The sequence below is a fragment of the Mesoplodon mirus genome (assembly GCF_964341445.2).
Source record: "Mesoplodon mirus genome assembly, chromosome: 4".
Taxonomy (NCBI): Eukaryota; Metazoa; Chordata; class Mammalia; order Artiodactyla; family Ziphiidae; genus Mesoplodon; species Mesoplodon mirus.
Genome location: NC_138979.1, coordinates 138,898,273 through 138,921,942, shown reverse-complemented (window position 1 = coordinate 138,921,942; position 23,670 = coordinate 138,898,273). Strand labels below are relative to the sequence as shown.

General features: G+C 35.2%; 1 protein-coding gene across 14 annotated transcripts in view; it reads left to right on the top strand.

The window, feature by feature from the left end:
• Positions 1 to 22,625, top strand: part of NIN (ninein) — a 108,213-nt gene extending 85,588 nt beyond the window's left edge. For 6 of the 14 annotated variants that reach the window (XM_082617632.1, XM_082617629.1, XM_082617628.1 and 3 more), the window contains 10 exons: positions 2,387 to 2,500; positions 3,288 to 3,434; positions 4,694 to 4,873; positions 5,925 to 6,074; positions 7,014 to 7,061; positions 8,519 to 8,620; positions 12,880 to 13,080; positions 16,523 to 16,636; positions 18,724 to 18,926; positions 19,666 to 22,625. In XM_082617632.1, coding sequence (XP_082473758.1) covers positions 2,387 to 2,500; positions 3,288 to 3,434; positions 4,694 to 4,873; positions 5,925 to 6,074; positions 7,014 to 7,061; positions 8,519 to 8,620; positions 12,880 to 13,080; positions 16,523 to 16,636; positions 18,724 to 18,926; positions 19,666 to 19,693 — 1,287 coding nt within the window. In that variant the 3' untranslated portion in view covers positions 19,694 to 22,625. Of the gene's footprint in view, positions 1 to 2,386; positions 2,501 to 3,287; positions 3,435 to 4,693; positions 4,874 to 5,924; positions 6,075 to 7,013; positions 7,062 to 8,518; positions 8,621 to 12,879; positions 13,081 to 14,704; positions 15,163 to 16,522; positions 16,637 to 18,723 lie in introns of those variants that run through there. The other 8 variants (XM_082617626.1, XM_082617633.1, XM_082617627.1 and 5 more) reach the window with 5 other exon arrangements.
• The last annotated feature ends 1,045 nt before the right edge of the window (positions 22,626 to 23,670 follow it).

Sequence of the window (23,670 nt, the reverse complement as noted above, 5' to 3'; positions counted from 1 at the left end):
TTACCATCATTGGAGAGTGTGTACCATTATGAGCATTTCTCTAATGCCAGTGGCACGTGGGGGGCTACATGTTAGCCTAAAAGTCTCCTAGAGCAGCATTTTGTGACCTTAGAGCTCCCGAAACCATGATTTTTTTTTCTTTTATTGAAGTATAGTTAATTTACAATATTGTGTTAATTTCAGGTGCATAGCAAAGTGATTCGGTTATACGTCTATGTGTGTGTATGTACTTCTTTTTTTCCATTCTTTTCCATTATAGATAATTACAAGATATGGAATATAATTCCCTGTGCTATACAGTGAATCCTTGTTGTTTATTTTAGATATGGTAGCGTATATCTGTTAATCGCATACTCCTAATTTATCCCTCCCTCCTCCTCCTCTTTTGGTAACCATAAGTGTGTTTTCTATGTCTGTGAGTCTGTTTCTGTTTTGTAAATAGTTCATTTGTACCATTTGTTAGATTCCAGATATAAGTGATATCATGTAATATTTGTCTTTCTCTGTCTAACTGACTTCACTTAGTATGATAATCTAGGTCCACATTATTTCATTCTTTTTTATGGCTAATATTCCATTGTGTGTATGTATCTTCTTTATCCATTCATCTGTCAACGAACACTTAGGTTCCTTCCATGTCTTGGCTGTTGTAAATAGTGCCATTATTAACATTGGGTGCATATATCTTTTTTAATTAGAGTTTTTGTCTTTTCTGGATATATGCCCAGAAGTGGGATTGCAGGATCATATGGTAGCTCTATTTTTAGTTTTTTAAGGAACCTCCATACTGTTCTCCGTAGTGTCTGCACCAATTTACATTCTCACCACAATGAAGGAGGGTTCCCTTTTCTCCACACTCTCTCCAGCAGTTATTATTTGTAGACTTTTTGATGATGGCCATTCTGACTGGTATGAGGTGATACCTCACTGTAGTTTTGACTTGCATTTCTCTAATTATTAACAATATTGAGCATCTTTTCATGTGCCTGTTTGCCATCTGTATGTCTTCTTTGAAGAAGTGTCTGTTTAGGTTTTCTGCCCATTTTTTGATTTGGTTGTTTGGTGTTTTTGTTTTTTTGTTTTGATATTTAGTTGTATGAGTTTTTTGTATATTTTGAAAATTAATCCCTTGTTGGTCACATCGTTTCTGCATGTTTTCTCCCAGTCTTCAAGTTGTCCTTTTGTTTTGTTGATGGTTTCCCTTGCTGTGCAAAAGCTTTTAAGTTTAATTAGGTCCCATTTGTTTACTTTTGCTTTTATTTCTTTTGCCTTGGGAGACTGACCTAAGAAAATATTGCTACGATTTATGTCAGAGAATGTTTTGCCTATGTTCTCTTCTACGAGTTTTATGGTGTCATGTCTTATATATACGTCTTTAAGCCATTTGGAGTTTATTTTTGTGTATGGTGTGAGGGAGTATTCTAACTTCATTGTTTTACATGTAGCTGTCCAGCTTTCCCAATGCTGCTTATTGAAAGAGACTCTCTTTTCTCCATTATATATTCTTGCCTCCTTTGTCCAAGATTAAATGACTGTAGGTGTGTGGCTTTATTTCTGGACTCTCTATTCTGTTCCATTGATCCATATGTCTGTTTTTGTGCCATTACCATACTGTTTTCATTACTATAGCTTTGTAGTATTGTCTGAAGTCTGGAAGGGTTATGCCTCTAGCTTTGTTCATTTTTCTCAAGGTTGCTTTGGCAATTTCGGGTCTTTTGTGGTTCTATATAAATTTTAGGATTATTTGTTCCAGTTCTGTGAAAAATGTCATTTGATAGGGATCACATTAAATCTGTAGATTGCTGAGGCCATGATTTTAACAAGAGTCTAGATTAGTTGTTTAATAAATATTAAGTACGGTAAAATAAAGTTTGTCTTATTTTAATAAGTAACTATGCTACTTAATATATATTATTTAAATATATCACTATTCTACTTATATATAATATAATAATATATAATATATAATATAAATAATATAAATATTATGTATTTAATAATCTGAAATCCATTACATAGACACTTTTTTTTCTACTGTATTTTCCCTAGCAAATCCAAAAACGCTGCCTTTGTGCCACCTGCCTTAATAGGCATTCCATATTTTCCTATTATGGCACACTCTTGGGATTTCTAATTGCCTTCCAGCCCACCATGTCTCACCCAAAAACATGAGGCAATGAGAAGGAAAAATTGAAATCCCCAAAGAGAAGAGACTCCTCAAAATTAAAGGTACAAAGGGAGTCAAGGAAATGTCTCTCTTTTACTTTGTCTTGATCCCCTATGTAGAGAGATGGTACTTGATCTTTTCAGTATAAGTGAAGGCATGTGAAATGAGGCTAGACATGTTTGTAGAAATGCTGTTACCTCTTTTCTTTTCCTGAATCAGTTGGCAAAATCAAGTCTTTTAGAGCACAGAATTGCTACTATGAAGCAAGAACAGAAGTCTTGGGAACACCAGAGTGAAAGCTTAAAATCACAGCTAGTGGCTTCACAGGAAAAGGTATGTGGACAATTCTTATTTCATCTGCACAGTTAATATTTTCCTATATCTCCCAGCAGAACTCCAAGTGGAAAGAATGTTCCAGGTGGATGTGGTCTAAGAGGGCTCAGAATGATTCAATTTAACTAATATAGTAAAATAATTTGAACAATGTTTCTCCCAAAGTTCATTATTATGATATAATCATAAGATTATCTCATCATTATGAGATTACTTATTTATGAAAGCTTGAGAATAGTGTGTAAAAAATGACTGCTTGTTTCTAATTTAGAATTAGGATTTCTAAGGCAGGTTCATGCCCAATTATAGTTAAAGCTCTCTATTAACATTCTGTTTACCAATTTAAATTTTTTTTAATTGAAATATATATGAGCTGTTAGCATGGAGTAGGGTTCTACAGAGATATGTTTTTATTTTCATCTAAGAGGTCCTTTACAAACCAACATCACAGTCTAAAACATAATTTCTACAAAGTTCAGTAAAATCATCTGTCATGATGCCAGTTGGTATTCCTTGGTCCTGTAAGATATCACTTGATAATATACCAGATGACTATACCAGCAATACCTTGCTCTAGGCATAGTTCATTATTGTCCTAAATATAACTTAACATCCTGTAAAGATACATAATATCCTAGATTTGCACTGAGCAACTGAAAAGACCTGGATATAGTAAGTAGAAGCAGAAGGGACCTTGGAGTTCTTTTGTCTTAGCTCATTCATACATGGACATGCTATAAGTGAGACCATGAGGATTTGTCACAGTGTGACTGTTCTCATGATGCAGGTTCAGAATTTAGAAGATACCCTGCAGAATGTAAACCTGCAAATGTCCCGAATTAAATCTGATCTACAAGTGACTCAGCAGGAAAAGGAGGCTTTAAAACAAGAAGTGATGTCTCTACACAAGCAACTTCAGAACGCTGGTGACAAGGTAATTTCTTTCCTTCTTTATTGAGATATAACTTTATACAGTAAAGTGCATAAATTTTAAGTCTATAACTTGATTGTTTTTACACACATATATGTATGTATATGTAAATATACACAGTTAAAGGCAAAATATATATGTATGTTTGTATAACCACCACCTAGCTCAAAATAAAGAACATTTCCAGCACCCAGGAGGCTCTCTTGTGTCCCCTTCAGTTGATAACCCCAAGGGAACCACTTCTCTACCTTCTGCCACCATAGGTTAGGGATGCTTGTTTCTGAACCTCACATAAATGGAACTATAGTGACTAGGTAATTGTGCAAGTCAGAAGACCATGGCTGAGTTGTTTTGTAGTAATAAAACAAAAACATTCTGATGTTGTAGAAAGTAAGTCTCGTTTTAATATATCACAATGCTGTTTCATCTATGTGCAAATAAATTAAGAACAATGTATGTATGTCAGTCTTGGGTAGATGTTAAGACTGTCCTACCATAAAAGTAGGCACTAAATACAGCTACTTTATCTCTTGGTGATACTTTTTTTTAAAACTGTGTTTTTTTTAAAAAAAAATATAATAGTTGCTTCCATTTAAAAAAAATTACTTCTGGGCTGAAAATTTTTTCAAAATGAGATTGTACCTTTTTTTTTTTTTCCTTTTCATGTTTTGGCTTAAAAGGCAAAACATGAAAAAGAAAAAACCCTAACCCTAACCCTTTTTTTACCTTTAAAAAAATTTTTTTAAAGCATTTTTCAGGATCCAAAAAAATCACCATGGTAGCTTAAAGCATATTCCTGAGTTCAGGCCTCAATTATATGGATGATATGTGCTTTTGATTCTAAAAAAGGATATGATTGCATATGTGAAAATGAAAGTAGAGTTTAGCATGTGAAATCTTTCAAGTTAGCAGTGCATTTCAGAGTTCTCTGTGTTCTCTGTTAACCAAAAGAATAGTTATTTGGGTTCAAAGCATAACTCCATAAGAATGAGGTAATTTTTAAGGTCCCCAATCTCTATGCGCTTGGGTCCTATATGGAACTGGGACTTGCCCTACAATCATCTTTGCTATTAGATTTGACGGGACTATTTTGCCAAAGACCATTTTAAACAGAGAGCTTCCAAACCTTGTTTTTTAAAAATCAACACTCAAGAATATTGTTTTACTTATATCTAGATATACATGTGCTCACTCTCATTAGAAGATGCTCAAAAAAGAAATCAGCCTGTTTTTAAGGCTTAACTCTACAATTCTCTCTTAAGAACTGGGCCCCAGAGATAGGCACCCATCCATCAGGATTCCATAACCAACAGCAAAGGCTGTCCTGGGACAAGTTGGATCACCTGATGAATGAGGAACAACAGCTGCTTTGGCAAGAGAATGAGAGACTCCAAACCGTGGTACAGAACACCAAAGCGGAACTCATACACTCCCGGGAGAAGGTAACTTGAAAAGTTGTACATGGTGGCGTATGTTTGTAAATGAATGTTTGATACAACTGCAGTGATTCTAGGGTATGGATTTGAGTATTCTGGTGTGGCAGACTTATTTTAAGAATGTATAATTTATCATTTACTTGCAATATAATTTTATCATGCTATGTTTATATAATATTTTTCATTTTGTATAAGCAGTTCTATATTAAAATCTGTGATTTTATGAATGGAAATTATGTTAACCATATATTCCTCATTCAAATAGGCTAGCCGCCAAGACTGGTAGTACAAAAATGGCAAAACTAAACTCAGTTCTTGTTGGTCTAACTTCTTGTAAGAGAAAAGGTGCCCCTTTTTAAAGACTCAGCATTTCAAGGCTAGAATGGTCTTTAAAGATCATCTTTTTCATCACTAAGGTGATGTTTAAATTCTTTACCTCTGCTAAGTAGTTGACCAACTATGTTTAACCTATGCTTAAATACCTCTTTTGAGGAGGAACTCTCTTAGGAGTCAGATATTCATTTAGAACACTTACCGTGTGCCAGAAACTCTGCTATCACTGAAGTTGCAGTGTTGAACAGACTAAACATGGTCGCTGTCCTCGTGGAACTTAGTTGATGTAAATGCATTGTTTCAGGTGTGAACAGTCCAATACAAAGTCAATGCGACTGTCACCCCCTTCACTCCTAAAAGTTATGCTCATGTCAGAGCAAAGGTGCCTACAGACCATGCTTTTTTGGCAGCCACATCACACTGTTGACTCCCAGTTGTTTGGCTGAGCCAGAAGTCCCTTTGTCCTTCTCTGATCCTCAGTGTTGAATCAGACTAAAAATAGATTTACCTAGAAAGGATCTTTTGAAATCCAAAAAAGTAAGCTTCAAGAATTGGCAGACTTAAAAAAAAAAAAAGAAAGAATTGGCAGACTTGACTGGAAAAAGTTTTCTTAATACAACAAAACCCAAGCAACTGAATACAAACTTTCCTTATGTTCGCTTTTTGTTTTTCCTGGCTGGGTGGTTATATTAGCATTTCTTCCTCTTATACTGGTTCTTGTTAGGTCCGTCAACTGGAATCCAACCTTCTTCCTCCTAAGCTCCAAAAACATCTAAACTCATCAGGTACTGTGAAGCCCACAGAGCAGGAAAAGTTGAGCTTAAAGAGAGAGTGTGAACAGTTTCAAAAGGAACCATCTCCTACTAATAGGAAGGTGAGTTTTTGAGAGTTAATACCAAGTGGCTATGTTCTGACTATGATGCATCCCTAAGTGTATGTTTCTTCCCCTGCGTGCTTCCAGGAAATGATTACAATGGCATATTTTGGTTCTTCCTTAGATCTATGCTTTTGTAATCTTGTCAAAACAGTATCATAGTTCTTTTTGATTGAGTGACCGCTAAAAAGGAGCAATTTAAGTTTTTATAAAGAAGATGGTTAATTATCTTCATTAGTATCATAAGCTTCTATAAGTTAGTAAAACATATATAGCCTGAATATTAGGAACATCTTAATATGGTCAGTGTTAGTTAACTATTGCTGTGTAATAAATTAAAACAGCAAACATTTATTGTCTTAGTTTCTGTGGGTCAGGGATTTGGAAGCAACTTAACTGAGTGGTTTTGGCTTAGGGTCTTTCCTGAGACTGCAGTCCAGATATCAGCTGAGTTTATCTGAAGGCTTCACTGGTACTAGAGAATCCGTTCCAAATGTATTCATATAACTGTTAGGAGGAGGCTTCTGTTCTTTGCTAGCTGATTGCCAGAGGCTCAGCTCCTCACCACCTGGGCCTTTTCTCAGGATGTGGCAATGAATGATACAAGAGAGAGAGGTCCCAAAAGTCCAGGATGGAAGCTGTAGTATGTTTTATTTGCTAATCCCAGAAGTCACACATCATCATTTCTGCTGTATTCTATTGGTCACACAGACTAGTGGGGAGGGGACAGGGCAAGGGTTTGAATACCAGAAGACAGGGATCACCGGGCACCTCTTGGAGGCTGGCTACTATGTGGTTAAACTTCTGTAGCATGACTCAGTTTGTTTTCTATTCTTGGTTCCATGAAGTTAGGGTTCTAGGCCAGTGTTACTGTGAGAGTTCTTGTTGTTACTTGTTTTCCTTTCTTTTTCTAAACTAAACTCAGAGTTTTCACTACAGGCACACCTTGGAGATATTCTGGGTTCAGTTCCAGACCACCACAATAAAGTGAGTCACACGAATTTTTTGGTTTCCCAGTGCCTATAAAATTGTTTCCACTATACTGTAGTCTGTTAAGTGTGCAATAGCATTATGTCTAAAAAAACAATGTACATATTTTAATTTAAAAATATTTATTGCTAAAAATGCTAATAACCATCATCTTCAGCAAGTTGTAGTAGTAACATTGAAGATCACTAATCACAGGTGACCATAACAAATATAATAACAAAAATGTTTGAAATATTGTGAGAATTATGAAAATGTGACACAGAGACACAAAGTGAGCAAATGCTATTGGAAAAATGGCACCAATAGACTTGCTCAACACAGGGTTACCACAGAGCTTCAATTTGTAAAAAACTCCGTATCTGTGAAGCGCAATAAAAGTGAAGTGCAATAAAACAAGGTATGCCTGTATTACCTTCCTCTTCTGAAAATTATGGTTTGTTTAAAAATCTGGAAAGAATGATGAACAGTCATTTCCTTTTGTTATAAATATTTCAAAAAATTTGTTTTAAGTTTGTGAAAGTTATGACTATTGGCAGTAAAGAGACTGGTTGTGCTCTAAAGCTGAAATGTCATTTAAGTTTAGGTACATTCACGTAAACTTTTCAGAAAGACATTGGGTTTCATCTAGCTGCTTACCAAAGGAAAAGTCTAATGATAGGTTTTAAAATAACAGTGAATTTAAATGTACTTAGAAAGATTACACTTAATTCCATTTAACAATTCTTGCTAGCCTCCTCAGTTCTTTTGGATAGAAACAAAAATCAGCACTCTAGAATAGTGTCATATGTTTTCTACTTAGCAATATTCTGAATCCCAGTGTCCTCTAGCTCATTAGATTCTCATAAGATTCTGTAATAAAGAGAATTCCAAAAAAGGATACTCATAAAATCTTCAAATTTCTTCTTTAAAATTGAGAAAGGAGTTAAATCAGGTTCTATGTATTCTCAGTTTTAAACCTTTAAACTTTGCCTTAAGACATGTTTTTCCCTACTGCAGATCCATAGTAGAGGATCATGAAATCAATCTAGTTAAATACCAGCATTTTAAATTATTAAACTATACTAGAAAATATCAGAGTGCATGGCTCATGGTAAGGATAATTTCATGAAAGTTTTCTCTTAGTGATATATACTTATAACTGATTACACACACACACACACACACACACACACGTGGGTGTGGGTGTTTGTACTGGGTTGCAAGAGAAAATGTGCTTCTTACAGTGAGTGGCATTGAAGTTTGAAAGCTACCTGCCTTAGGAATCTGTTCTATGTGAGGAGTGGTGATTAAAACTAGACTACCTAAATATAATCAGTGCACTGAATTATATTGTTTGTTGTTTTCCCTTGATGAATGAACTCAGTTTTCTTCCAAGAGTTGAGATTTGTGACTAGCGTAAATTCGTCAAAATAAAGTAGAGCAACTCAAGTGTTTTGTTTTTGTTTTTTTAACAGGTTAGTCAGATGAATTCCCTTGAACGAGAATTAGAAACAATTCATTTGGAAAATGAAGGCCTGAAAAAGAAACAAGTAAAACTGGATGAGCAGCTAATGGAGGTAAGTTTTTAAGCAAATGGCCTTAGCTATGAAGAATATTTTAATCCATGAATGAGCCATTTGTTGAGAGAGACTAGCATAGCATTAAATTCCTATTATGGGGCCTCCCTGGTGGCGCAGTGGTTGAGAGTCCGCCTGCCGGTGCAGGGGATACGGGTTCGTGCCCCGGTCTGGGAGGATCCCATATGCCGCGGAGCGGCTGGGCCCGTGAGCCATGGCCGCTGGGCCTGTGCGTCCGGAGCCTGTGCTTCGCAACGGGAGAGGCCACAACAGTGAGAGGCCCGCGTACAGCAAAAAAAAAAAAAAAAAAAAAAAATTCCTATTATGAAAACAGTGAAAATCTAAGTACATTGCCAAGCTGGATTCTTTGGTCTGTCTTACCAAGTTTGATAGATATTTTTGCTAATTACACAGCCATAGGAATATATACTGCTTCATAGAGGAAGGAATAATGTTGACTATCCTAAAATGCAAGGACCTGTACCTCAACAAATTCAAGTGGCAGGGACTCTGTTCAGTACCGACCAAGAGGCTCAGAGCTCTCTCGCCATTGCTGTGGTTTTAACAGTCTCCTGATACCTCCCACAGTGTAGTGTTTTATAGATGTGATTGCTCTGTAACAACCTGTTCAGTTGGGAAGTGCATGCAGGGAATTTAAGAGCATTAGCATTTAGAGGTTTAATTTTCAAGTGTTGCTGTTGTTCATTACTATATTTGTAACTCAGCACTGCCTTGGGAGAGGTACATCTGATAAATATAAAAGTGGATTTGTAAAACCTGTCAGCTTGGACATTGAGTTTCCAGTCTAATAGATTGCTTTCTGAATACCAAGCACAATTATAGGATGTAAAACAACTTATGTAAAATCCTCCTTAATAAGTAAAAATTTCATTGAGATACTTTGCTTTGGGTAATGAAAATATTAATTAATCCAACATTTAATGACCTGTAAAATTTATATAAGGTATAGAGGCCTGGGTAGAAAATGTCTTTCTGTGCTCTTAAAAAGTACTATGTATACAAATATTTTTAAGCCAGAATTATAGGAAGGAAGAGAGATATGTAAATATTTTCTTTCATGAAGCTGGATACATGCAAAGGTAAGTTTCAATAGATGCTCGGTTTTTAGATATGAAATATGGGCAAACATATCACATTGACATTTAAATGACCGCTAAGGTTTCTGCCAATTTTATGTTCTCTGATTTATCCACTAATAGGGAGATCAGTGAAACTATAAAGAGTGAAATCCAAACCATTTTTTATTTCTCTGACAGTGTATAATAAACGTGTTTAAAACCTTGGGCTGCAGGCTGTGTTTAGATGTAAATATGCTTTTCTGATGAAATAATTATATACTCTAATGAATAAGATATCTGAAGCTAGGCGTGACATGTCTGGTACCTGATTGAAAAGGAACAGGGTATACTTAATCACTGTCAGATTCTCTCCAAATGCTCTGCCAACAGGCCAGTTCTTCTCCCACCGTTCTCTCTGGCCTCAGAAGCCCCCTTCTCTCCCAATCCTACTTTACATGATTAATCATCATAAGCAATTTCCCCTCATTACTCTTCTCCCTGATCTAGTAGTAAATATTTGCTAATGGACGAGGGAAATTGAGTGTTCTTGGCACTGGAGCTGGAAAAGAAAATGCATGAATTTTTAATTGGAACACTGAAAAGAACATCTCATACACTATTCTAATTAAAGTTTCATTAGAAATAAGACTGAGCTATGAATTCTGTACAGACATATAAATTCGATTCTTCAGCAGCTTTATTAAATGTAATTCACACACTATACAATTCATCCATTTAAAGTGTCTAATTCAGTGGTTTGGGTATATTACATTATTTTAAAAATTGTGCTAAGTAAATAGATAGATAGATATAAATGGTTAAAATGACAAATTTTGTTAAGTGGCATTCGGTGGCATTAATTATTTTCACAATGTTCTACAACCATCACCACTACTTCCAAAACTTTTTCATCACCCCAAACAGGAACTCTAACCATTCACCAATAACGCTCCATTCCACCTTCCCACCAGCCCTGTAAATTGGATTTTTATTTATGTTATGATATCTATAGATTAGGCCAAATTTGAGGATGAACAGTGCTTTTCACACCATTTTTTGTGCCCACCTGACCTGAGGGATAGGTACATGCCTCTCACTCTGGCATGGATTCTCATCGGGTTTGGGGGAGAGGCAGTAAGCAGGCAGGGAGATGTTCCTACATCAGAATCTTTGGGATCAAGGAATTTAGGGAAAGCTTTCTAGGTGATTCAGTCTGATGTATGCACCCCCTTGGGGGAAGGGGTTTCTCCTCATCCCTATATGCCAGTTTGAAAGTCACTGATGTAACATAATACATAGCCCTACCCCAGGGTAATTAAAGATCCCCAATCACTAGACAAGAAAATGGAAGAATCTGCCTCCCACTCCAGGGTTTTTTTCAACTGTATGAGGCAGGGTTCTATAAGCAATTCATTTTGATCACTCAAAAACAGGGTTATAGACTATTAGCAATTCTTAAAGTCTGTTGTGTACCTCTTAGCCAACAGTTCAGACACTTGAACAACAAAAATGTTTTATAGTTTATATTCTGCATCTCCACATGGCAAGGTATTTAACATCAGGTCCATTTCATAGTGGACTTGAAATCTTCTGAATTATTATATTGGGATGGGTGGAGATAAAGGTAGCAAGCTCGTAAACCAACCAAATTGCAATAGATGAGGAAGTGGCTGCAGAATTAGAGCTGTGAGACTTTTAATATCTGCAAAATTTATATACAGAGAAATGTAAATGTTGGTTCTTTATAAGTTCCTACTGACTAGAGCACGTGTGGTCAGGTATATAATATACCCAATTTGTACTGTTCTTTCTCTTTATAACTCATATTTTCTTCCTCTTTTTATAACTCCTTAATTCTCTTTTGTTTTTGTTTTATCTGTGGCTAACCTGTGCCTAGAACTCTGTGGTTGGAACTAGCAGAGAAGGGTGCAGTTCTCTGCCTGAGATAGTGTGTGAAGGTAGAACATTCTTTCAATGAATTTCATGGCATGGAGACATCTCATTAAACTCCTTGTTCATGTAATCATTTCTACTACTATGACAGTTAATAAATACTTAAGGTAAGAGCCAATATTCATTTTCATTTTGCTTTAATTTTGGAATATATCTGTTTACATTTACATCAGGATTTTCCTTAGTATTTAAAGACGTGTGTGAAGAAAATCATCCCACTGATATAAAATCAGGGGATCATAATTCTCCATATTCTTTATTCTTAAAAATAAAGTGGTGGGTTTTCTAAATCTATAACTAGAAATGTTTCAAAATGGGTAACACCCCACCTCAGAAATTTAGATTTAAGGAAATGGATAGTGGCTCTGAAGTTTCATGATAACATTTAATTACAGATGTGTCTTAGAGGGCCTTTTTCCCTTCTCACATGCCTGGGGGTGCTTCTTCTTGAGTTTAGTACTTGGTCATATTTATTGCATGTCTTCCATTGAGCTCTGTGTCTGCTGAATGTGTTGACAGATGTGAAGTGGCATGCTTCACTAGCCAAATGCAGTGCCTTCTCCTTTCCCTCGCCCCAACTTTTACTGGCATGCGATACACACACCATTTCCTCATTGTCTTGAATAAATACTTTCATTCCATGTACTTCAATTCCCAGATGTTCTGGGGGTATCACCTTATGCCCCAGAATTGCTTGTCTGATAAACTAAGATAGGTTAAAATAATTTGAGATGCAAGATGAGAGTCTTCAAAACAAATTGCTAACTTGGAAAAAATGTAGTCATTGAACATTCGCTCTTAAGAATCTTTATGAATGGTAAGTGGCAAAACTCTAAAGCATAACCTCTTTCTCCCCTTTGCCTATTCCAACCCTGTTTTTTTTTTAAAGAAGAGGGATAATTAAATGTTCTAGTGTAAGAAGAAAAAAGGAGAATTCAGACATATGTACATCATGTACCTCATGTCTTATAGTCACTTAAGAATGAGGAAGTACAGTTTAAGTCTAAAACTTTTAAGGCCTGCTTATTCATTAAATGTATTATCTCCTAAGCAAAATGATTCTTTATTCTTACTCAGGATCATGTGCTGCCTGTTTTCAAGTTACCAGTGAGTCTGAGAGGCCATTAATGAATTCATAGACTTCATTACTCTCTGCTTGCCACTTTCAAGGGCAACTCTCTGATTGAAGGCACTGCAGCTGACCAGGGCTTTGCCCTTATCCTCTAGATGCAGCACCTGAGGTCCACTGTGATGCTTAGCCCAGCCCCTCATGCTTGGGATCTGCAGCTGCTCCAGCAGCAAGCCTGTCCAATGGTTCCCAGGGAGCAGTTTCTGCAGCTTCAATATCAGCTGCTACAGCCAGAAAGGATAAACCAGTGCCTGCAGGAGGAACTTGAAAACAGGACTTCTGAAATCAACACACCACAGGTATGAGGATCTTTTTCTAATAGTAAACTCAGATCACCTAATTTAATTTTACCTGCTTATTTGAAAGTTATACCAGTTCACATGTGGGGATGAAGAACCTAAATCTTTTGTCAGACAGTTACACCTTACCTGAATTACAAATCCACAGAACTGCAGTGCTGTTTTGGTTTTGGTTTTTGCAGTGCTGCTTTTGAGCTCTCAGCTTCTAAGCTAGGTAATTAAGTGTTCTGGGTCTCCTTTGCACATTTGTAATCGATGATGAAGTCTCAGGATCACTTGAGCATATTGCACAATTGACCTAACATTCTTGTCTAATGCCAAAGATATTACGGAATTCAAGTGCAACTCTAGGATATGTATTACTAACAAAGCATCCTGGGTTTTCTTGTACCAGAGGAGTATAGCCTGCTGAGTTCCATGGAATTCACAAATGGGGACTTTTCTCAACTAATAAAGTAGAATGTGTCATCAGTGACTTTTTTAGTTGACATAGTTCACTTATTTTTTTAATGATCTAGCTTGAAAAACTCTATTTTTAAGAAAATAAAGATCCTCTTCCCCTTCCCTTTGAATTAGCATTATCCCAGCTCACTACCAGACACAATCTTATATTACCTAGGTTTTCAAATAGTTATTTCTCTTTAGTGCTTCATTCACGATTCTCCTCTTTCAGAAGTCTCTTGACTCTTTGGTCTTGTCCATTTATTCAGAATTAGGAATAAAATTAAAAATACTCCTTAGTTTGTAGAATTCTAAATTAGTTTGTTCTAGTTTGGATGCTCTTCTTCTGTTTTCAAATACCTTGCTTTTCAGTTGACGTTTGACAGGGAATTTCCCACCTCTCTTTCTGTAATCCCCTCACCGTGGCTTTGCAAAGTCACATTAGCACCATAATTATACACTGTAGCAACTTGGTTTTCTTCTCCTACTAGTATATATCTATGCTTTTGCATGATGTACTTCTGTCATCTATTCTTTCTAACAAAGGCTTAAAATCCATGTTCTTGGAAGCTTCCTACACTCAATTTACAAATACTAAAATTTAATTCCAGAATTAAAATTGTGATGGTGGGTGTTGGACAGATGCTTCAACTCTTCATTAAAAACTGAGTGACCTCAGTTTTTAATGGACATTTTAAACCAAATGATTAGACTAAGATCCTACTCATTGCTCTCTCATATACACTGTTTTCAAAATATGCTCTTCCCAACCCACCCACCAATGTTTAATCCTTTTACTTCAATTATTTGAGGATTAGATAGACAAAATTTGTTAAGACTTTTGTACTTAAAAAAAAAAGAAAGAAAGAAAGAAAGAATCCCTCCAGATGGCAGGGTGGACTGCTTATTGCTCTCACTAGAATGCCATGGCAGGCTCTCCTGTTTCTGGTAACTAAGCTGACACTAATTTTAAGATTACAGAATGCTGTTAGAATCTGCACGTTGTCTGTGTGTGTGGAGTGATGTGATTTCTTCTGCCTTGTGTTGCTTCGCTTGCATATGTAGTATTGATGTTTGCTTTTAAAAATTGTTTGTTTGCATTATAAATGTGTGAATTTAGACTCCCCCCAAAAACATAATCTTGACATCAGGGTGAAGTGTACCACTTGCCTTCTTTCTCTAGGCCTTGCTACCGGAGCAGCGAGCAGTGCATGCAGATTCCTACAGAAGGATTGGGCACCTGTGAACACTGGGCTGTTATTGATGGCATTTCTTACCATGGCAGATACTCAAATGCACACACCCACACACACCACACAAACAGAGACATAAGCTGAGAAATGTTTTGGAATCAAGTGCTCTTTTAAGTTTATTATTATTGTTGTTGTTGTTGTTAAGCCTTTGCAGTATTATGTTTCCTGTTTATGTAGAAATGACAGATTTTGTGAATCAAATTCACAAATTTCAGCTTGTTACACGTAATTATTTATACGATTTAAGGAGTGTGGACTTGAGATTCTTGAAAGGATGTATTCTATATATTTTCTCATTCCATATGTTGTAACTATTTTTAACAAAAGGTACTACTTTTATATGTGAAATTTGAAGAAAATCAGGGTTATTTATACTGTTTTATATAAGATGTATAATACTTTTTTGAGAGGAAAAAGGAAATTTTTTGATGAAATAAAATAAATTTTAAATATATGACTGCTTTTGTTTTTCCTCTTTCCCCACTCTTTTGCCATGCCCCATGTTCTTTGAATTAATTATCTGGGGGGTTTTTTGGTTTGTTTAGCTTTTTTTTTTTTTTTTTTTCTTTTAAGGCAAGTGGAAATCTGGCATTTTCCATTTATGTTTGAACTTTAAAAAGCCATTATAACTTTCAAAATATAAGATTTTAGATGTTCTTAAGACCTGGTTTCTTGAAATTTCTGGATTAGTCTTTTGCCTACTACAATTTTTCTCTTCAAATTAGTCTCATGGCCTAGTTGTTTCTTTTATGCTTGAATAAATGCTATTATTTAATATCCAAACAAATGTTGGCTTTCCACTCACATTTGGTCATTCTTTTTGTGCTTTTTAAAGGATACCTTTTTGGGAATATTTTTAAGGACAGGTTATGCCATCAGCCACTAATACCTGAGTCTTGCTTAAACATTTGAAGAACCTTTTAAAATCTGAAATTCTTTATGTGAACATTTTGGTGGACTGGGAGAAAGGGCCGTCAGTTGCACTCTAAATCTTGTTCCAGGTCACTCTGTGCTCCAAAACCCACACACTCCTTAATCCATCACTGTTGTATGAGGAGAGAAGGAGAAGCCAGGGTCCTTTTTCTGCCCTATTATTTTGTCTAGGAGTTTTTTTATGGGGAGATTTTCAGTTTTTAATCTGTTCTAATGATAAACCCATCCTCCAATTCAGATATGTGCTTCACATTGATAGGTTAAATTAGGAAACCAATAACCAGAATAACTAGCAGGAAGAGGCTATTAGAAACACTAACACCCTCACAGTAATCAGCCATTTCAAAGGAAAAACAGACACATATTGCAAGCTAATTGGAAATGTTAGGCAATCCTAAATAAACTCAGTTTTTGATTATTTTGTTGTTGAGAGGCCCACAGTATTGCAAAGCCCCAAATCACAGATGAAAGGTTGAGAACCATCTTTTAATTTACTTTGGATACCTATTTTACTATAAGTACACACAGATCTTAAATTATGGGTTTTAAGAATTTTGCTTTATCTCAGGGGAAGATGGTAACACAGGTAAGATTCTTCTTTTGTCTTTGATTCTTTCTCTAATAGGGTTACTTTTCTAACATGTGCAACCCATGCAGTGTTCAGAGCTCCCATGTCATCAGAAAACCACCCTTCCTGTTCAAAGGCAAACATTTGGCTGTCCTTTCTCTAGGCATTTTATGGGGAAAATTAACTATTAGTGCTTTTGTGTGGCATGATTTTCAAATGATAATACAATTTTTTTTCTTTCCTTCAGGGAAACCAGGAACACCTGGTAACTGTCATGGAGGAACGAATGATGGAAGTTGAACAAAAATTGAAACTGGTGAAAAGGCTTCTTCAGGAGAAAGTGAATCAGCTCAAAGAACAAGTGAGCCTCCCAGGTCATCTCTACCCACCCACCTCACATTCAACTTTAACTCCAGTTTTACATTCCTCTATTGCTATTAACTTGTTAAGTTTTGTTGTCTAATAAAAGCAAATTCTGTTATAAATGTTTAGAAGAATTTAGGAGTCACTCTTTCCCATACCACTTCAAAAATATGAATTCTGTATTCTACATTGTTTTTCTCCAAAGTTCTTTTGAGTCATATGTTTGTCTACAATTTTAAAAATGTATATTTGCTAGCAGTGACTCTCATGGACCTAAAGCATTTCTAATGAGGTTCAATTTAAATTGAATTTTTATAGATTTTTTTTCCCCAGAGAGGAAATATTCCTATTTAAATAAAAAGAAATTTTATATTGGTAAAAAATTGGGGGATAATAAGTGTAACTTTAGCTTTTCTGTTTGCAACAGCTATGACAGCCTCAAAAACAACCTTATGGCTATAGCCAGACCCCAAAAGGTTGTGTTTTGAATTAGAATCTGGACTCTTGAATTCAGGACCACTAAGTAGCCTGATCCTTTTTTCCTGCTGGTGGCAGGTGTGGCCTCAGTGCTTAGAAGTTATTTGTGCATCCACTGAAGAGACATACAAGAAGGACTACTTTCTAGGAAAGTTTTATAACTTCTCTGGAATCTGAGATTGAGACAAACTGTGGCGGGAGTGGGAAGGTGGAAATTGCCCAACCTGGTTTTTCAGATATATAAAATCCAAGAAGAATAATTCCAAGGGAAAGTCTTAATGCAGAGGTAGACAGGAACTTTCCTCAGCCCTATATCTTAATACACAGAATGGAGAGAAAGAGAAAGTCCTGTATTTACATTTATTGATTCAATCCTTTAATCATTTATTCAACACATAGTTACTACATGCCAGGTTCTGTTCTAAGCACTAGAAATACAGCAATGAACAAAACAAAATCCTGCCTATATGGAGTGTAGTTCACTTACTACAGCTACTAGTGTAGTTCACAGTACTAAGCATTTGGCCAGATAGCAGTTTCAAAAATAAAGAAAATGGGTAACATGGGGTGTGGTCATCTACAAACACTGGCATTAACCATTCATCCTGTCCTGGGAGAAGAAAAAGAAATGAGAGATAGGGAAGAGCAGACAGTAGAGGGTCTTAGTGATAAGCCACAGAGTTGGAATTTCATTCTGTAGTAGATAAGAGTCATCAAAGTGTTTTTTAATGGCAGGAAAGGAGGAAAGGTTGTATAAAAACAGCTCGATAGAAAGTATGTTAGTATTATGTTAAACTTGACAGTCACTTAGGTTCTGGGCTTCAGTGTGATAGTCTTTATCACTTCCCTTTGAAATGCTATTATGTAAATTAATTAGCCACTCCTTAGTTTTCTTTATTCCCTTAAACCTTTATACTTGTAGATGCCCTGCCTGAAACTGGGTGTAAAATGAGGAGTTAAAGGTATAATGAGGGAAAGGAGATTATAAGATATTAACAGGAGCAATAATAAAATTATCCTAATGCTGCTGACAAGTTTTCCCGCCCTAACCAAGACTGTATATTCTAACCATAAAGATTAGAATATCTCTTCTAGACAAGGTTTTATACAAAGAGGAAGAGTTAAGAAAAAGTAACTGCCAAATCTTCTCTCTTTATTTTAAAATTTGGCTCATGTATTGTAACAATCAGTAGGTTGTATGTGGTTATGAATGGGAAACTCAAGCATCTACTGTTAATAACAATTAAACACAGTTCACACCCTCAGAAATTTAAGTTATAAAAGTATTTTGATATTTTTAGAGAATGAATAAAGAAATAATACCTAATTTATTAGGTTGAAAAATACCTTCCTTTTTGAGCCCTCAAATATCAATTTGTTCTTTTTATTAGTGACTTCTACAAACATTATGCAGAGAAACAGCTTGCAATAAGTGGATTTGCTCTACTTGTATCCCTGGTGCCGGGTCTGATGTTAAAGCTGTATTGTAAAATGAAAGAATATAATTGGTAGAAGCCATTTGCCTTTATAAACAACTGTCCTATGTCAGACCTTAAATTTAAAAGAATTACAGAAATGGAGTCAAGATGTTTCTGGTTCTGTTTCTAGCTCTGCAAGAATACTAAAGCAGATGAGATGGTGAAGGATTTGTATGTGGAAAATGCCCAGTTGTTGAAAGCTCTGGAAATAACTGAACAGCGACAAAAAACAGCAGAGAAGAAAAATTACCTCCTAGAGGAGAAGATTGCCAGCCTCAGTAATATAGTCAGGAATCTGACACCAGCACCATTGACTTCTACACCTCCCTTAAGGTCATAGCCAAGCCAAAGGATAAACACTCATAGTTGTGCACTTTACTGAAATGGATGGAGCATTTCAGTATGTTCTCTCAACCATTGTTTTTTGTGGGGTTTTGGGGTTTTTTTTTTTAAACTTTAATGGCTTAAAGTTAAGCCTAATGTAAAACTTCCAGCAACAGAATTAAAATCTCCATTCATTGTAATTAGTTTTTCTAAATAGACTATAATGGAAGTTGCAAACAAATACATATTTCACTGTTTGAATTATTCCCAAGCTTTGAATTTTTAAAAATATTCTAATAGCCACCAAGAAGGTGATATGAAAACAACTCAAGAATCTTAAAACCCCAGTTTTGAATGAGTTTTTGAAAATTACTATTATGTGTAAGTTTATATGTAAATTGCAGATATTTAAAAGTTGAGAAATTATTAGCTGGCTGTTTTGATCTTTATTTTATAACCAAATGTACATCTTCTCATACATTTACATATGAAAAAGTCATTCCGTTTCTAGTAGTTCTGGTTTTTTAAATTAATTGTTAGACTTTCTGTTTGGTAAGAGAAGCTGGTCTTAATAACCACTGAGGTCAGAAATGCCAGAGTCCATAGAACTCTACCTTCTAACACCTCTGACAGTATTACCACTCTTTATGTATTACAGATCGAAAACTCATTTACTCAACTGCACTGTTAACTCATGTTAAAACTTTACCTTCTTTAAACAGTCTTTTCTTTGTTTTTTCCTTCTTAGAAGTTTCATTTGGGAGCTTGTCTTCTAAGAAATGGATAAAGCCACATTCTTAAAGCATTTGAACTATAGGGTAAGCACTGAACAAACTGCTTTGGAGTAAACAGCTACTCCTAGAAGAGAGAGAAGCAAACCATGTGGGTTTTTCTCTCTCTAAAATCTTGGATTTCATGAACTTATATTTGGGGTTGCCTCAAGAACTCAGGGAACAATACTTTAAGACGTCTTCCTGAAATACTGTAGGGCCTCGTTAAGAATTTGAAATGTATAAACCATGTGACCTTATTTATTTGTCATATATTTAGAGCCATAGTGGGATTTTTATTTCTACATTTTTAGTGAATTTAATTTTCTGGAAAAAGGCCTTGATTTTAGAGTTAAAAACCTCTTCTAACATATGGAAGAGTTATTGTTTGCTTGTTTGTTTAATATAGGTTAAAATTTCCATGCTTCCTATTCCTCTGCACCTCAAATCTGATCATAAGAATTTCTTACTGTGATAAGCATTCGCATGCCATCTGGGGTGTAAAGGAGTGCCAAATAGGATTTTTCCATTCAATCTCAAGACTAGAACATTATAGAGCAGTAAACATTTTGAATAACTTTTTTCCCCAGGTAAAATCTCTGCTTCTAGCCTACTTCAGCCAGGAGTTGGTTGGTAAAGAACTTACTATGTGGGACACAAACAGAGCTCATCACAGCCACCTGTTTGTTTTTGTGGAAGAGTAATTAGATCAGAAAAATTCACTTTGATATATTTCAGGAAAGCCAAGCCCATCAATTTATAAGAGGTATCACAGCAAAATCTAACATTGCCTTATGGGCAGGAACAAAAGATGAAGCAAACTGCTTAAGAAGCCACGTCAGAAACTCAATATCAACAAAATAATTTGCATTAAGGAACTTTAGAGTTCCTTGGGCCTAACCATATACTATTAGTCCTACCTGCCAACACAGGAGTCCTTGCTACAAGAGCCCTGACAAGGCAAGGTCATCTGTGGGACTGGGAGTTCACGCTTCAGAAGCAGACCTTTTCACTTTTGAACAGCTCTATTATCAGAAATTCCTGATTTTCCCCTGGAAAAGAATTAATTTTAATCCCTCCCTATAATTATACTTCAAAGCATTTGATATCTGCTGTCATGCCTCCCCTAATCATTTTTCTCCATTGCAAACATTACTAGTAAACTCAACTACTTGTATGGCATTGACTTTAACACTTAAAACTGTGGATAGGCCTAAGTTAAGGTCATAAATAAACTAAGCACCTGTGGTGTATTTATGTGAAATGCTTTAAGTTATTCAAGGTTTTTGCCATCAGAACTGAACACCAAGAATATTTCTCAAATAGATGGCTTACCATATGATCACATGTGTTGTATTTTTTATCTTTATTTTTTACATTATGAAAAGTATAGGTTAATTTGTTTCTTATAAATCTGTATGTGTATATAAAGTGTTGTACAATGAATGTAAATATGACTTCTGGAAAATTTTAGACTACATTTAGAATCCCCTTATCTAAAATCAAAATGCTGCTCAAATGAAAGTTAATTTAACTAACACCTCGGTGCTTACTTCTTGCTTCACTGCACTCATAAAATTGGAAAAAAGATCAATACAAGAAATATATAGTTACCTTAAATTATATATTTGTGCAGCAGATTATTTTTGTAGACTAGAGTGGGAATTTAACTGGCAATTTATAATATAGCTTACAGCTTTTAAAAGGCCTTTTAAAGAGATTAAATGTAAACTATTAAATGTTTAGATTTTGCTTTCAGACTTTATAATAGAACTCTTTACAGTCACCTTATATATCTTATAGGCATTTAACTCCTCATTTATTAAAAGTACTGGTTGTTAAATTCTCTTGATAAGAACAGTTATTTAAATTAGTCTTAGGAGATAGGATCTTCATTTCAAGGAAAGAGAATCAAGTTTGCCTTTGTGATAATGTTACCCTTAGAAAAGGAAAGTGTGGATAATAAAACCTACATTGTTCTATTTTGCTTTATTCTGCTTTTTAGAAGCCTGAGCTATTAAGTTCAAATTTGTGAAGGGAGAGAAGTAGAAGAGGAGGGGTAGAACAATCACAGTATTTATTTTTCTAAAACTTAATAAACCCAGATTTTTAAAAACTATTTTAAATGTGAATTCTTCCCGGAAGCTTCAAATGCATTGTTTATATATTTAACCTTAAACATAAGTAGATCACAGTCATAGGCTTTCAAGGTTTATGAGGAGTTCTTACAGGTCTAGTATTTCAATAATGTACCAATACCCAGGGCACGTATTATGATGAGGAACTTTTGTTTTTTTAAGAATGAATAAGACTTTATGGTGGACTTTAACATGTGTAAATGAATTTTTTATTTTTGTGATTTCTTTTTTCTGAGTAAAGGAAAAGAGAAATGTGTTGCTATTGTCAGCATCTTAAAGGTAGTCTCACTCAAGGCAAGGCTAAGTGCTTCGTGATAATATTAAGCAAGTCTTGTTTTGAACCGATTACCTAATGACTCACTAGAATGATATAAATTATACAAGTTATGCCAAAACTAAGTCAAAACCTAATAACCAAAGCATTCCTTATTTAAAACTTATTCACTATATCATGTTTGGACCTATTCGAACATCTCAGCCCTGTAAAACAGTTTTGGTTTTATGACATATGGATAGTGGTTTAATAATAAATCCAAGTTAGCTTTTTGTTTCTCAGCTTTTTTTGAATGATGTACATTAAATCTATTCTTATTGGAAGACATTATCACAGCATGATTGAAGGGAACATTGGTTTTATAAAGGAAAACCTGAGTTCATCGATAGCCATAACTAGGATTCTTTTCATATAAAGATTAATGCTTATGTGTTTATATCGACTTTGTATATTTCATCTTAGCCATTCTATCCTATAAAGATTTTACCATGAGCTTAAAATGTAAATAAATAATTTTTCAAATATGGCTCTTTTTTCTATATGCCTTGAACTTTTATAAACAGTTTCAGTATGTTTATCATTGGTTTTTAGAGTGAAAGCATCAAAACATTGCACTAAACATATTTCATAAATGCAAAATCTCTGGAGCATTCACTCCAGACCTACTGAATTAGAGTCTGCTTTAAAAAAAAAAAATCCCCAAGTTATTTGTATGTGATTTAGAGCACTGGGACTCCATTTCTGTCACAGAATTGATGACTTTCACACCAGCCAGTTTGAGATCCCTGTACCCTGTGGTGGTTCATAATTTACTTCTAAAATCCTGACAGACTCAGGTGAGGCCCTGCTTGGGATTTTGGGTGCTTCAGAGGTGGCTTTATTTCACTTTGCCGTATGTATGGGTGACTCAGACTATTTTAGTTGAGCTACTTGTAAATGATGGGATATATGCAACTATTGGTATAAAAGTTAACCTAAAAGCACATTAAGTTAATATGCTGAGTACTGAAATTTAGAATGGAAATATTGGCCAAACTAGACTTATCTCACAAGGCTTGTTTTATTTGCAAAGCTTTTATACCAATCTCACACTGCCTTTATGAGGCAATAACTATTATTAACCCCATTTTACAGATGAGAAAACTGAAACTTAGCAAAGTTATGACTTACTTAAGGCCACACAGCCAGCTAAGTAGGGGACTCAGGACTCACTAAGCAGGTTTGTCTGTATTAATATGTTGCAACAGGTATCCATTTCTCTTTCCGGCAAACAACATTTAATTGGTGCTATTGAATACTTAACCTTGTGCACTGCACTCTAAAGAAAAATATAAAAAATTCTTGGTTTTCTGTTTACAGACTTGGGTAGAGTAGTAAGATTTATGCCCAAGAAAAAATTAGAAAAGACTACATCGATACAGAAGACAATCAAGTTTTATTGATGGACTCAGTGCTATAGGCACTAAGATATGGAATATTAGTGCCCTCAGGTATTTTAATACAGGAAATGGGGAAAGTTCTTAACCTAGCATTAAGTATAATTCTGCACTCATTTGAGATTAGTGTAACCT